This window comes from Microtus oregoni, unplaced genomic scaffold (genome assembly GCF_018167655.1).
Source record: "Microtus oregoni isolate MIOR12 unplaced genomic scaffold, Mior012 000011F_ref0000422, whole genome shotgun sequence".
NCBI classification, from domain to species: Eukaryota; Metazoa; Chordata; class Mammalia; order Rodentia; family Cricetidae; genus Microtus; species Microtus oregoni.
This window is the reverse complement of record NW_024543070.1, coordinates 12,221,032-12,237,501: the sequence shown is the minus strand read 5'-3', so window position 1 is coordinate 12,237,501 and position 16,470 is coordinate 12,221,032. Positions and strand designations below refer to the sequence as shown.

General features: G+C 38.2%; 1 protein-coding gene across 2 annotated transcripts in view; it reads left to right on the top strand.

Moving 5' to 3' along the window:
* The window catches only part of LOC121453334 (RNA-binding protein 27), a 72,840-nt gene that overhangs the window by 38,682 nt on the left and 17,688 nt on the right, over nucleotides 1-16,470 (top strand). Inside the window, exons 9-13 of one of the 2 annotated variants that reach the window (XM_041660026.1) lie at nucleotides 6,942-7,106; nucleotides 10,836-10,985; nucleotides 13,472-13,616; nucleotides 13,916-14,069; nucleotides 15,139-15,435. In XM_041660026.1, coding sequence (XP_041515960.1) covers nucleotides 6,942-7,106; nucleotides 10,836-10,985; nucleotides 13,472-13,616; nucleotides 13,916-14,069; nucleotides 15,139-15,435 — 911 coding nt within the window. The remainder of the gene's footprint in view (nucleotides 1-6,941; nucleotides 7,107-10,835; nucleotides 10,986-13,471; nucleotides 13,617-13,915; nucleotides 14,070-15,138; nucleotides 15,436-16,470) is intronic. The other variant, XM_041660027.1, reaches the window with a different exon arrangement.

Below are 16,470 nucleotides of genomic sequence, written 5' to 3'. Positions count from 1 at the left end.
TTAAACACATCAGTTTTTCATACACATGAAGATGATGGACAGTAAGTGGAGTGTCACCTGCAGTTATGGCTTTTGGGCCTAGTAGGACAGGGGCAGGGTATTTTTCTGTGTTCTGATGAAGACTCTTGTGTGTAGCTTCTAGGAATGCAGCCTGTAAAGGATGGCAGTCCAGACTGGGCCATGTACAATTCCAGTACCTTACCGTGAGCTGCTGAGTGTAGCTTTCCATCCAGTCATACAATTCTGGTTTAAGGCTGGGGTCTTGTGGTTTTGGCTGCAACTCTGTGGTGTCATTTCTACCTGACCTGGTGTTCGCATGATGTCTAGGGCAGTCTGGGGACTTGGAGGGAGATAAACTGAACCAAAATGTGTTTTTGATGGGTTGTCAAGATGGTGGATAAAAGGCAGTTGCCATCAAACCTCAGAACCTGAGTTTGATCCCTGGGTCCTACATGGTGGAAGGAGAAAAGGGACTCTTTTCAAGTTGTCCTCTGATCTCCACACATGCATTGTGGCACTGTGTGATACACCAAAATTGCTATTCTTGCTGGGCAGTGGTGGCACACATCTTTAATCCCAGCACTTGGGAGGCAGATGCAGGTGGATCTCTGAGTTCACGGCCAGTCCAGTCTGTGTAGGAGTTCTAAGACAGTCAGAGCTGTTACACAGAGAAACCCTGTCTCAAGGTGGTGGGGGAGAAGAAAGCTTATTATTGTGGGATGCATAGCAAGCACAAAGCAACTATGTCATGGCTGTATTTTAATTTTGTGTGCTGGGTGGGGAGAAGCAAGGAGCCCTCTGCTGCTGTACATTGGCAGTATAGAGTCTCTTCATAATGACTGCTTCAGTCACAGCATTGTACTTTTGCTAATGTCTAAAACATGTCGCCTGTCTTCTAAGAAGTGTACAAGAATCAGGTAAAATATGTCTAATAGTTGAAGTGAAGATAGAAAACATAAATTAGTGTTTTAGCACATTTAAATATTTGTGTTTAATTTTAAATTGTTTCCTTTGATTTATACCTTTTAAAAAATCAAGTGCCTGGTTGATTTTGTTTATTTTTTCAAGACAAGATTTCTCTGTGTAGTCTTGGCTGTCTTAGAACTGGTCCTCTAGACCAGACTGCCTCGAACTCAGAGATCCGCCTGCCCTTGTCTCCTGAGTGCTGGGATTACCCAACCTGGCTTGATATATATACACACATACATATGTACATAAATATATGTAATTTTTAAAGGTGTCTTTTAGAAATATATTTTAAAAGTTAATTAAGCCAGGCATGATGGAGTACTCCTATAAATCCCAGCACTTGGGAGGTAGAGGCAGGAGGATCAAGAGTTCATGGCCAATCTCAGCCACATAGCAAGTATGAGGCTGCCATGGGCGACTCGAGCCACTGTCTCAAAAAACCAAAAGCAATCAAAAAAGTGGTTGTTTTACATTGTCAGAATATGAGCTTTCCTTTACAGAAGTGATGGTATGTTTGTTTTTTGGTATATCCATGCTTATAAATTTGCTTTACCTTGGAAATGTTTCCTCATTTCTTCCATGTTGCAGAGGCAAGCACGTAAAGTAGTTGGGCCTAGTTTAAGATCCTGGTGCTTTTCTCCTTTTCTCTCATCTTCTCTCTTCTTCATGTAGGCCAAGTTAATTCACTTTTGTACTTAAGTGAAACTAATGTTATTTCATTTCTTCTTCTGAAGAAAAATGAATTTATATTCCTGTAAGGCATCTAACATGTCTTTGGCATCTAGTAACCTGTAAAGGATTAATTATATTCTATGTAGTTACTATTTTCTTGTCAGATTTCAACCTCTCAGAATAAAGCCTACACTTAAATCTCGGCCTTTACTCTTGTCTTTGTTGTTGGGTACAATATCCAAGCACTCATGTTGACATTGTCGTATGACTGACACATTGCTACCCCACCCCTCATAAATGATAGTAGGCTTGCATGGGTCTCTAGCATGCAAGGAAGCCCCAACCTTGCTTTGCTTTTTAAAAAACCTCATTCATCAAGATCCTTTGAAGTTTTTCCTTCACTATATTTCCACCAGAACCTCTCCTTTTATTCACATTTGGCTTGCTGCGCATTTGGATCCTTGGACACCATTATGCTTCTTTAGGCCCCTTCGCCAAGGTATAGCACATAATGTTGAGTGAATACCCCTCAGGCTTTGTCATGAGAACTCTTCATTGGTTAGCTAATGAATCGTCAGAGACTCCTGATTTACTTCTTCTTCCCTAATCTTTTTCCAGCTTGAATAGTGACCATGCTCCTGCTGTGACTCAACTTGCCCTTTCTTCTTTCCTGATGCATATGTGCTTTCTCTTCTGCTTCAAGGTTCAAGTCTAAGTAGTTGAGAAATACTCATCTCCTGTTTCGCATTCTTACTTAACATGTAAGCATTTGTTTCATAGTAGTGCGTACTTAAATATAGGTCTGTTTGATTTTCCATTTATGAATATAAATCAGAAATTTATCTGACATTTTCTCCTGGTCTTCTGATTTTTCTCATAGTCTCCTGATTTTTAACTTCTTAACAGTACAGCTTTGTTTTGTTGTTGCTATCAGTGTTTTAACTTATGGGAAATAACAATAGACATAAAAATGAAGAAATATTAGAACAACCTCAGGTATGTGCAGTATAGCAAAGGGCCCTGTACCTTTTATCCAGCTTCAGTAGTGACCAGTGTGCCGGTTAACTCTTTAGCATTTCTGTTAGTCAGCTCTTAACAGTTAAAAGTGACTTTTGTTCTTAAAACCTAAATTTATTGCAGTCTATGGCATACTTTTATATTGTTAAATTTAGTGTTGAGTCACAGTAAAAATTCTGCTTTAAAAAAACTCTGGCAGTTATTCATTTGTTGTTATACCAAATTGTACATTATGACATACGCAGTAAATACTCTGTTTGGTGTTACTGAGACAGGGTTTTTCTACATATACCTGGCTCTTCTGGAACTCACTATGTAGACCAAACTGTCCTTGAACTCAGAGATCTACTTGCTCCTGCCTCCTAAGTTCTGGAATTAAAACACCATATTCAGGTGCCATTAATTTTTAAAAATTTAGCAGTTGCCAGTAATCCCAGTGACCTATCTTAATTAATATTCACAAATTCATAAATTATTTGTTCAGTGCTTACATGTGCCAGGCATCGTGGTAGATGCTAGGGAGTGAAGACGTGTAAGGTAACAGATTTCAGATGACTTAGCTCATGTCTTTAAAAGAAAGAGTATAATATTTTAGAACAAAATTCCAAACATTTTTTCCAGTCCTAAGACTATTAGGACAAATACAATTGTCAGATTCTTTGTCAGAATAGAGGACTGCATAGGAAAATATCTAGTATCATTATAATCTTAAAAATACACTTTAAGCCAGGTGGTGATTTTGCACTTCTTTTTTAATCCCAGCACTCAGGAGACAGAGGTAGGTGGTTCTCTGAGTTTCACGCCAGCCTGGTCTACAGAGTGTGTTTCAAGACAGCCAGGAGAAACCGTGTCTCAAACAAAACAAAACACAACCCCCAAAATTTAATACACAAAAGATAAAAATCTAAGAATAAAAGCAATCCTTTTAATAATTACCATTTTTGTTACTAAACTAGTAAATGCGATAATTTCGCATTGATATTTCTGGTTTACTACTTTATAGTCTTAGATGCTGTATCAGTGTTTATAAAGAGAATTGATTTGTTGACAAATAAAATGTTAATATTGAGCTGGGCAGTGGTGGCACACGCCTTTAATCCCAGGACTTGGGAGGTGGAGGCAGAGGCAGGCAGATCTCTGTGAGTTTGAGGCTAGCCTGGTTTCAAGAGCTAGTTCCAGGACAGGCACCAAAGCTACACAGAGAAACTCTGTCTTGAAAAAACAATATATATATATATATATATATATATATATATATATATATATATATATATGTTAAGTCACAACTGTGTCATTAAAGCAACTTTGTAAAATTTCTTCCTTTCTTAAAAGCCTATAATTTGATTCTTAAATATATAGGGAGGAACAGGGGAGACAGTTTAGTGAAGTAAGTATTGTGCAAGCCTGAGGATTTGGGTCCCTGATATCATGTATGAGTCAGCATAGCAGTGAGTGCCTGGAGCTCTAGTGCTGCAGGGGAGGAGATAGATGGCCATATTCCTGGAATTCATTACAGGTTCGGTGAAAGACCCTGTCTCAAAAATAAGAGGAAGGATGGGGATGTAGCTCAGTTAGTAGAATGCTTATCTACAGTGCATGAAGCCCTGATCTGCAGGCTCAGTACCACATAAAACCAGGAATGGTGGCACATGCCTGTAATCTGTGCACTTGTGAAGTAAAGGCATGAGCATCAGAAAATCAAGGCCATCCTCGTTTATATAGTACATTGGCAGCCAACTAGACACACATGAGAACCCATCTCATTTTTCAAAAGGAAAAAAGTAGAAAGCAAAGTAATATAGAAAGACGTTGGTGTCCTTGACTTCATATGCATATGCCCACATGAACATATACTACACATACAGTTTATAGAAAAAAAGTAAAACTCTCAAGATATGGTGTCTGATAAGCATCTAAGCATTTAAAACAGAATTTTTGGAACCAGATGAGATGGCTCAATGGGTAAAGGTGAAATGCCTGTCTACAAGCCTGGTGACTTAAGTTTGATTCTCAAGATCCATACATTGAATAGGAAGAGAAAGCCAATGTACGTTAACCAATACACATTTGCACATACACACATACAAACACACAAATAAATAGCTGTGATAAATTTTGTGATCAAATCATTATTAGTACATTGGTTTACAGTGGGAATCACCTGTAAAAAAGCTGAAAATTGGAGTTGCTTGGGGAGGTGCTCAAATGAATAAAGTATTCAATGTACAACTGTGAAAACTGGCAGACTACCTGAACAGGTAAAGCCAGATGTGGTAGCACAGTTCAAGCAGTGTATGCTCCTGCAGTAAGAAGAGAGGTAATTCACTAGACTCTTGAGAACAGTGGGAGCATAGCATAAGACCCTGTACTAATAAACAAGGTGAAAAAGTAAGGACTGACACCCAAGGTTGTTGTCTGGATCCTCCCACAACACACACAATGCACACATGAACATTCACAGGAATGAGTAAATATAAAACATATATAAAAATTGGAGAATATAATAATTTTTAGTAATAGATTTTCAATTTCTATTTAGTTGATTTTAATGTTTGTGTATTGGAAAATTTGAGGGGCTGGAGAGATGGCTTCTTGATTAAGAACATTGATATTCTTTGAGCACCCACATGGCAGCTCACAACTGTCCGTGACTCCAGAGTATGCACACCTTTTTCTGGCTTCCATAGACACCAGACATGTATCTAACCAACTCACAGCCTCCTTTCGTAATGTTTGAATTGCATGTTTTCTGTGATTTTAACAGTAGAGATTGTGCAAGCTTGCCCTTTAGTCTAGTTACTAGTTATATATAGTAGGCCAATTTGTGCTGAATCACACATTTAAAGCCATCATACAGATTGGCATTACATTTCTTTTGTTTTCTCTTGAGCATTGTGCCTCTTGATTATTTGTCACAGAGAATTCTGCTGTAGGACATGATTAGGACTATTTTCAGATGATTGAGGATATATTGAATTGCTGTTGCAATGTAGTGATTCATTCTTTTAAAACAAATCTTGAAAGGTCTGGTGTTCAGTATGTAGTTCAATCATTGGCTTTACAGTGAGGTTTGTCATCTCCTTTTCTCCATGCCTGTGGACAGAGAAGATGGAAGATGTTAGCATCTTTCTACTATGAAATCAAGTGATTGCGTTGGGGTCTGTCTTACCTGCATGTGTTAAAAATCTAAAGGAACTGTACAACTTATAAAGACTTTAATCACATATTAAAAATTTTCTAACCTTGCTTCATTATGTCTTATGTTACAGTGAATGTCTGACTTTGTGGTATAAAGTATTAACTAAATTCTACAAATTTATGTTTCATATGTTGCTGTCAGGGAATGATACTAAATAGAAACCAAAGGAAGGTTTTACTCTGTGATACTTTGGATTTTTCCAATCCCGTTGTGTAGAATTTATGTCTATATATGTATATACATGTGTGTGCATGCATGTGTGTCTGTGTCCCTCCGTGTACTTTATTTTGAAACATGGCGCCTAAAAGCCAAAGTCATTTACTATATCTATATTTGGTCTGTTTGCATTTTTCTTCATGTTTTTTTTTTCTTATCATCCACTCTGGTGATTAACAAATTTTCACTACCTTTTGAATTTTCTTCTAGTGAATACTTACTCTTTTTGAGGCTATGGGTATGGTAGTTTGTTTTGTATTTCTTATTATTCTTTTCCTGCTTTCAGATATGGGAGTAGTATATTTTGTGCAGAGTTGCCATTTTTGTGATTAGAGGGGCATGTGCATGACAACCTTTATATCTGCACAGCTCATTAATATCACATTCTTTGCGAACTATAGCTCAAGGTGCCTTTCTGTAACTTGATGGTTCATTGTTCATCTTTAGATAAAATAGCGTACATTTACTCCATTTATGATTCAAAATAATAGAAAGCCAGGTATGGTGTTGTATACCTGCATTTCCAGAAGTTGGGCTATGGAGGCAATAGGATCAGGAGTTCAATGTTAGCCTCAGCTATATAGTAACTTTGAGGCAAGCAAACCTCTTTCAAGAGAGAAGGAGGAGAAAGAGAATATTCTGAAAGGCAGATTGCACAATGCTAGCTTCTTTGTACCTTGAGGCATCTGAGCCAGTTGCATGTCTGTGCTTTCTTGAGTTAGAATCTCAATAATGTCTTTCTCACTACTGTTCTTGTTGTTGTAATTTCTCTGTTCTTGGCTCACAGTGTCAGGAAGTACATCACTGCCTCAGAAAAGCAAGCTTGTGACTTTCAATCCCAGCTGCCCTCCTATTCTTTCCTCTGTAGGACAGCCCATGTATTCTCGTGAACATGGTGCTGCTGCATCTGAGCGACTTCAGTTGGGGACACCGCCTCCTCTGTTGGCAGCTCGTTTGGTGCCACCTCGAAACCTCATGGGATCCTCCATTGGGTATCATACCTCAGTCTCCAGCCCCACCCCTCTGGTCCCAGGTAAGCTTTGCTTCAGATGGCCATCCACCTCACTGATCTTTCATACCTGAAACTGGTCAGCCTAACATATCAGATGACCTGGGAATCTGACCTGTCTAAAGTTCCCTTTAAGGTCTTGGGTAGAGTGTTCTTTGTTTCTCTGCTTCTGTGGTTTGTCCCTAGTGGTTGTTGATGATTAGGCCCTCTGTGTGTGTCCGTCATCTCTGTTGTCCTGTATATTTACATTCAGTGCCTTGGTAACAGTCACATCTTCCTTAAGGTAGATAGGAAGATGGTATCTGCTTGTGTATTTTCTACTTAATTACTTACATATTACAAGAAAAACTAGGGTAATTATTCTTTGAAATAAAACAAAAGTTCAGGTTTCTTGCTGCTCGTGGATAAACATAGTTTTTTCCCTTCTACTCCATTTGGATAGATTGATCATGATGACTAATAATTTTGAAAATTATTTCGCCCTATTGATATGTGTTTTGAAGATCTGTGCTATACTTTGTTGGTATCTTGTTAGTCTCTCTATTTAAATTCGATTTCCTCACTTTGCCTTTAGATTCTCACTTTTCCTTTAGTTAGTTCAGAACTAACTAAAGGGTTTTTAAAAACAAAAGAGGGTTACTATATAGCCCAAGTTAGCCTTGAACATGGAATCAGCTGTTATAGGTTTGCAGTTGTGTGCTACCATGCCTGATCTGACTGTAGAACCATTGCATGTATTGGGGTTCTGTGTACACAGTGGTCATAGAACTAGGTAGGTCATTTGATTGTGTAAATTTCAAACATTTATATAGCCTCAACTGTGGGAGAGTTTCTGTTCATGCTAGACAATGATTGAAAACTTTGAACCGTACTTTGTTGATTTGCTTAAATGTTGAAGTAGTGTTTATTTTGTTAATTTTTAAAGTTGGCATGTGTCTTAGGAGGGTTACCATTGCTGTGATGAAACACCACGACCCAAGAAACTTGGGGAGGAAAGGGTTTATTTTATTTGGCTTATGCTTCCACATCACAGTTTATCGTCAAAGGAACAGGGCAGGAACCTGGAGGCAGGAGTTGATGTAGAGGCAATGGAGGATACTGGTTTGCTCCTCATGGCTTGCTCAACCTTGCTTATAGAAGCCAGGACCACCAGCCCAAGGATAGTACTACCACCCACAATGGTCTGGGCCCTACCCATCAATCACTGATTTAAAAAAATGCCTTACAGCTGGAACTTAAGGAGGCATTTTCCCAATTGAAGTTCTCTCCTTTCAGATAACTCTAGCTTGTTGACATAAAACTAGCCAGGACAGCATAACTGTGGAATCTGTGGAATTTGTTATTTTACATATCGTCCTCAAACTATTACTCAGATATTTAACATACTTAAATTAAAAAAATAGATAGACCTGCTTTTAAGCTATACTCCATTAAAGAACTCGTTTCTCTTGATAAGTAATAATTCTGTCTAGTTGACAAATGAACAAAAAAATTAAGGGCATGGATCATTCAGCATAATCCTTGCCCCTAAATTGTGAAGAACTAAATTTGAATCTCCAGCACCCACATAAAAATCTGGGCATGATGACATATGTCTATCATTCTGGCATCAGAGGCTGAGTTGAGAGAACTTCCTGGGGTTTGCTGGCCAGCCACTGTAGTTAAATATCAATGAGAGACTTTATCTCAGGAAATAAGATGGTGAGGGATTGAGGAAAACACCATGCATTGACCTCTGTCTTCACATTCATGTGTGTACATGGGAAAAAAAAGGGAAGGACTCAGAGCAGGAGCTGACAAAATCAGTATGACGTCCAAGAATGCTCTGACAGAGAGTTTGGTTCTATTAGGTCATCATTAGGAAACTGTAGGCTGAATAGAAGCATTGAGAATGAGTGTAAATCCTATAATAGGAACATCATTATTACAATAATTTATTAACTTTCCTTAGCCATTCTATTCTGAGGAGGGACTATAGACCTCAGTGGTGACTAATTTTCAAAATCATCATTTTGTTACAGAGAATCAATATTTAATCTGTTGACGTTCTATACCACGCCATGAACTGTCTTAAAAAGTGGAAGAAAAGAAAGTGAGGGAATATGTGGATGTGAAGAAGTATTGACCAGCAGTTTTAGTTTTGGTGGCCTATGTCTCAGTTGGTTGTTCCTCAGTGTCATTTAATTGTTCTAAACTTGAAGTTGGTGTTTTGTGCAGAGAGAATATGCTCATGGAACTGAAAATTGGGGGAAATACAGTACTCAGGGCAAGCTTTGCTCTAAGAGGGTGAGAGAGATTTAACTTATTTAGACAGTGGCTAAAGATTTATACTTTTAGAAATCTGGAAATTCCTAAGGGGGATTGTTTGTTTTAAGAATTTATTTTATTTTATTTGAGACAGTCTCACTATATCAGTCTTGCTGGCTTGGAACTTAGCCATGTCAATCAGGCTAGCTTCAAACTCACAAAGATCCACTTGTGCCTGCCTCCCAAGTGCAGATATTAAAGGTGTTGCTTCCACACCTCACTTATTTTACTACTTTTAACTGTGTGTGTAAGTCTGGGTGTGGGTGTATGTATGTGAGTACAGGTGCCCACCCCATCCAGAAGAGGGTGTTGGATCCTGTGGATATGGGGTTGTTCACTGGTGGTTGTGAACCAAATGTGGGTGCTGAGAACCCAGTTTGGGTCTTCTGCAAAAGTAGCATGTTCTCTTAACCACTGAGCTATCTCTCCAGCAAGTAGATCATTTGTGAGCCTACATTTTGTACCATATAAGTGGCAACCATTAGTAAAGATCTGAATGAGATTGATCTTGTAGCTTGAACTTTATATGAATCATTAAATATATTTTCCATTATGAAAAAAAGGGAAGAAACACAAGAGCTTCTGAATCATAACCATGAAAAACAGTGTCTTCAGTCTGTTTTACTCTGATTTGATGTAGAATATGAATAGGTTATGTGCCATTTGGGGTTTCTGTCATTCTTTTCAGAATTGCTTTTAATACTAATAAAATAGTTACTTGGAGTTAGAATTTTCAAAGTGATTTTTTTGTTTCAGAAAAAGTATGAGAAATATAAAGAAAATACATTGGTGAATAATAGGGTGGTATTAAGATAATTATAAATACCTAGCCTTTTTATTTGAAATACGCTTTGGATAGGAAACAAGTTATTATTTCTTTATCTAAAAAAATTATTTTTTGTTGATTACAGAAATATCTAGAAATTGAGACACAACAATCTGAATAATGTGTTAATGTATGTAAAAATTGGTGATGAAAATATGTATTGTTATTAGATTAAGTGATAGTATACAGGATAGACATTGCTGAATGGATTGAGAGTAAACACTGTTTGCATTTGAATGTCTGTATGCTTGTAGTAGTAGTACTGTTTACTTTTACTCCTAAAAGGAATGTCCGATAGAACTCAAAGAGAAGCGTATGCAGATGATAGAATTATATATATATTTAATATTTATTTATTATGTATACAATATTCTGTCTGTGTGTATGTCTGCAGGCCAGACCTCATTACAGATGATTGTGAGCCACCATGTGGTTGCCGGGAATTGAACTCAGGACCTTTGGAAGAGCACGCAATGCTCTTAACCACTGAGCCATCTCTCCAGCCCTAGAATTATATTTTTTGAAGAACACATAACTTGAATAACTATTTTTAGTAACAAGGGAATAATTCAAGCACTCTCTGATTATCTAAGTGGGTTTTTTTGTTTTTTTTTTTTCAGATACATATGAACCTGATGGTTATAACCCTGAAGCTCCTAGTATCACCAGTTCTGGCAGATCACAGTATAGACAATTCTTTTCAAGAGCACAGACACAGCGTCCCAACCTGATTGGCCTTACATCTGGAGATATGGATACAAATCCAAGAGGTAAGAATGCCTTTTTCTGGTGATACACATTATGCATCAGTTTATCAATGTAGCTAATAATTTGTGTTTCTGGTCTCACTTGAGGAAATCAGACTCCTTATACTTTTTAAAGATGCTTTGTAATCATTTCAATAGTTTTATAACAATTTCACTTCTAAATTTTAGTGGTATAGTTAGAACATATATATGTATATGTATGGTGTGGGACAGTTCTGTATTCTGTCAATTATGTTTTAAATAAATGCTGATTGCTGATTGGCCAGTAGCTAGGCAGGAAGTATAGATGGGGCAACCAGACAGGAAATAGAGGTGGGGCAATGAGAACAGGAGAATTCTGGGAAGGAGGAAGCCCTTTCCTCCTCAGTCCTGTCCAGACACTGAAGAAGGAAGATGTGACCTGCCCTGCCATGTGGCTAGCATATACTAGAATAATGGGCTAAATAAGTTATAAGAGTTAATAAGAAGCCTGAGCTAATGGGTCAATCAGTTTTATAACTTATGTAGACCTTCTGTGTGATTCTTTGAGACCTAACAACTGTGGGACCAGGCAGGACAGAAACCCCAACAAGCAGGCCCTCATGTTTTATATATATATTGCAGTGTTCTGTCAGCATGTATGCCTGCAGGGCAGAAGAGAGCACCAGGTCTCATTACAGATGATTGTGAACCATCATGTAGTTATTGGGAATTGAACTGAGGACCTCTGGAAGAGCAGTCAGTGCTCTTAACCACTGAGCCATTTCTTTTTAGACACAGAAAATAGTAATACTTTTTAGTTGCTTTTTTAGATAGGACTTCAGACCATTTTAACTGTGTGCTAGGCACAGTGCTAGAGTTTACATGCAAGAAGGTGAGATGACTGGTCCCTTTCCCTCAAAGAACTGATCAAAGGTTTATTTTCTATTTTGAGTGGTGTAGCTTCAAACCATTAATGTTATAAGTCTAAACACTGTAAGTAAATTAGCATTTTATCAATTAACTTCTTAAGATTATAGCTATATACTCAGGCCCAGTGGCACATATTTTTTATCTGTGTGGAGGCAGGAGGACCAGGGCTGAAGATTATCTTTACCTACATAGCAGGTTCAATGCCAACCTGGGCCACATAGACCCTGTCTAAAAACAAAACCCCTAAAATTAAATCTATCAGGACCTGCTTCAAAGTTTTTAAGATATAAACCTTTAAAAAATCAAGCTATGGCAGTTGTGGTGGTACACACTTTTAATCCCAACACTCAGGAGGCAGAGACAGATAGATCTCTGTGAGTTGTAGGCCAGCCTAGTTACGTAGTAAATTATGTGCCAAACAGGGCTACAAAGTCAGACCCTGTCTCAAGGTGCTGCACAAATCAAGCTAAGATTAAATAAAAGCATATACTTATAATGTGGGTTCTTTCCCTTCCTCGCTAAAATGTTAACTTATATCTAAGATAAAATAGGGTCCTATATAAACACAGAGCTGGGCATGGTGTCTATAATCCTAGTGAGTGCCGAGCAGGCTGAGGCAGAGAATTACTTGAATTCCAGGCCAGCCTGTGCTATGGAATAAGACCTAATCTCAAAACAACAAAAATGGGTTGTAGAGATGGCTCAAAGGTTAAGAACACTGGCTGCTCTTCCAGAGGACCTGGATTCAATTCCTAGCACCCACATGGCAGCCCACAACTCTCTAGGGGATCCAGCCCCCTCACACAGACGTACATGTTGGCAAAACACCAGCACACATAAAATAAAAATAAATCATTAAACAAAAAAGAAAACAAAATAATATGGTAATATTTCATATAAGAAAATCATACCGGGTGGTGGTGGCACATGCCTTTAATTCCACCACTCAGGAGGCAGAGGCAGGTGGATCTCTGTGAGTCTGAGGCCAGCTTGGTCTACAAAGCAAGTTCCAGGACTGGCTCCATAGCTACTGAGAAACCCTGTCTCGAAAAACCAAGAAAGAAAGAAAGAAAATCATGATTCTTTATGATGTCAACATCTTGTTGGATAATGACAGGAGGTATATAACATCTCTAGTACTATTTGATCCCTTGTCAAAGACAGTGATTATTATATATTTATATTATAAAAAAGTAAGTAAAATTATGGTAACATATATAAAATAAATGTCTTGCTTTTTCCAATAACTTTTTTCATTCTTTGATGATCTATGCTTGAGTTAATCATCACACTGGATTGCCTTTGAGGTTTTAAGCTTGCATTTTAACTTTTTGAATGTAAAGAGTAATTTGTAGGTTTTTTTGCTGATAGATATTTCTAAGAAGAAAGTGGTAAACTAGACACAGTTGTGCATGCTCCTAAAACCAGCCTTTGGAAAACTGACGTAGGAGATCAGTGATCTTTTTCTTCAAACAAAACAAAAATAGAAAATGGTAGTAAATGAATGCTGTCCACAGGGCCTTTTAGCTTTAGACTAAATAACCCAGTCATTTGATGTTTCCCTAAAATATAGTAATGGAAATTTTTGTTTTCAACAGCTGCTAATATTGTCATCCAGACTGAACCACCAGTTCCTGTTTCAATTAATAGCAACATCACCAGAGTAGTCCTGGAACCAGAGAGTCGAAAGAGAGCTATTAGTGGTTTGGAAGGACCACTTACAAAGAAGCCTTGGCTGGGAAAGTAAGATGGTTTGGCTTATTTGAAATATGTAATTGATGCTTGTATTGTTTCATTTGTTAATAAAGTAGTTAAAATTATCATTAACCTTTGTTGGGAATGGTGGTACTTATCTTTAGTCCTAGCACTTGAAAGGCAGAAACAGGCAAATCTCAGGGTTCAGGGCCAGCCTGGTGTACATAGCGAGTTCTAGGATGGCCAGAGCTATACAGAGAAACCCTGTATCAAAAAAGCTGAGGACGGGGGGTGGGAGGGAGAAGAGGGTGGGAGAATTAACCAAGATTTATCAATGCTTGTTTCAGGCAAGGGAACAACAATCAAAGTAAACCAGGGTTCTTGCGGAAGAATCAGTATACAAACACAAAATTAGAAGTGAAAAAAATCCCCCAGGAATTGAACAACATTACCAAGCTCAACGAACACTTCAGCAAATTTGGAACCATAGTTAATATCCAGGTAAATTGGCTTTATCAATTACAGAATGCATGTGTGCTGTGAGTCTTAGAAAGTATTACCTGCAGTTCTTCATTAGAGTCAGTGGTAATTTTGACATCTTTGCAAAGTGATGTGTTTTTTTATATATCAGTGTATTCTATTCTATATTCAGTGTATGTGTATATAATGGAATTATTTAGTTGGATTTGTTCTTGAGGATTCATTTGATTCTTTTCCGTAGCTCCTTCCTGAAAACTGAACTAGTTGCTGTTGTTTTTATTGTTGTTGTTGTTGTCCAGAGGTCTTGGTCTGAACAAATGAACCACTCCCTCCCATTATTATCTAAGAAGCTGTGATTTTTGACATATTATCCAAGATCAGATCAATTGTAGTGACAGTATAATTTTTTGGAAGTTTGACTTTATAAATTTGTGATTAGAAGTGATGATTTAATTGAGTATACTTACCTGTTAGTTTAAAATTTCATGTCCTTAAATTTGTGTCCTTTTTCTCTTAAAAGTTCTCTGTCATTATTCTTTATGGCATTTAGAAAAAGAACTGGGTGGCTATGTAAAACAGTTTTCTCAGACACTATGTTGACTACCACAGCCTTAATAAACAAACAATAGAAATTTGTTCTAATGTAGGAGAGACAGTTTGCAATTAAAGAGCGTGAACTGCTCTTCCAGGGGACCTGAGTTTGGTTTCCAGCATCCTGATTGGGTGGCTCACAACTGCCTATAACTCTGGGGATTTAATGCTACTTGTACTCATTTGCTTCAGAGGGATGCCTTCTTAGCTTGTAGACACCTGGTTTCTCACTGTCTTCATATAGCATAGAAGGAGAGGAGGAGGAAAGAAAGGAGCCATGGAGACCCCTTCCTCTTCTCAGAAGGCTACCTTAACTAAAATAGTTATGATCACAAATGCAATACTCCATGTAATCTGAATCTGTCCCTAATCCTGTTCTCTGTTGAGGGCTAGGGTTTCTTCATAAGGATTTGGAGGCACATAATTTAGTTCATAGTACTGGACCACGCGTATTTAACGACTATCCAAGTTTAAGTTGTTCCCATTATTTTCTTTAAAGGTTGCTTTTAAGGGTGATCCAGAAGCAGCACTTATCCAATACCTTACCAATGAGGAGGCCAGAAAAGCCATTTCAAGTACAGAAGCAGTGCTGAACAATCGGTTCATTCGAGTCCTGTGGCATAGAGAGAACAATGAGCAACCAGCACTCCAGTCCCCAGCACAGCTCCTCCTGCAACAGCAGCACACCCTGAGTCACCTTTCACAGCAGCACCATAGCCTGCCACAGCATCTTCATCCGCAGCAGGTGATGGTAACCCAGTCTTCCCCCGCGTCAGTCCATGGAGGTATCCAGAAGGTAATCATATTTACTAATTAACACTCTAGTCTCACTTCCCAGACAGTATTTTCCAACTCACAGCCCTGACACCTTTCACATTAGAGTTGTTCATGGTTTAATATATAAACTACCATCATCTGGTTTTCTGAGACCTCATTATTATAGAAGTGCAGATTCTTAGATCTCACCCATCCTTACTTTTATTAACTAAGTAATTATTTGGTGTGGGCATGGGTAGGTGCGTGATGTGGGTGGGCGTAGGCCCAAACTTGACACCATGTGTCTTTGTCAATCCTCTCCGCTTTATTACTGAGGCAGGGACTCACTGGATCATGAGCTTGCCAATTTTGACCATTTTCCTGGGGATCCTCTGTTTCTTCCTAAGTACTGGGATTATAGGTGGCTTTTATGTGGCTGTGGGGATCTAAACTCTAATTGAGCTTTTACCCAGCCGTCTCATCTCCTGAATCAATTCCTCTAGGAAATGCCCAGGAATCTGCTTCAGAGGACTTTGCAGTGTTCTAAAGCTAAGAGAGCTGCTCTGTAATAGAGCAGCATGACTCGCCTAGGTCTAACTTGTTTAGCTTTGCCTGTAGAACAGAATTGGTCTCTAGATAGGAGCCTTTGAAATCTGATGCTTAAGAAGTATCTACAGCGAGGCATATGTGACATCTACCACTAAATTCTGAATCTAGAGCTGTTTTGTGCATTAGAGCCATTCAGATATTGATAGTAATAATTTTCATCTAGGTTACTATCATTAGGGTAAATGCATTTGATGAAAAAACAAAAGCAAGCAGGCATCTGAGGCAGAAGGCTGCTGAGTTTGAGGCCAGCCTATGCTACACAGCAAATTCCTATTTCATAACATTGAAAAATATATACATGTATATTCCTTACAGTATATAGTCTCAACCTGCTCCTTAGCATCTAAACCGTATATTTTTCTTTGTGTTCTGTTTGGTATTCGGACCCAAATGTGAATACTTGTCCAAGATGTTGAATGAATGGTGAAAAATGTAGCCAAAGATTATCTTTTTATTTCCCTGTTTA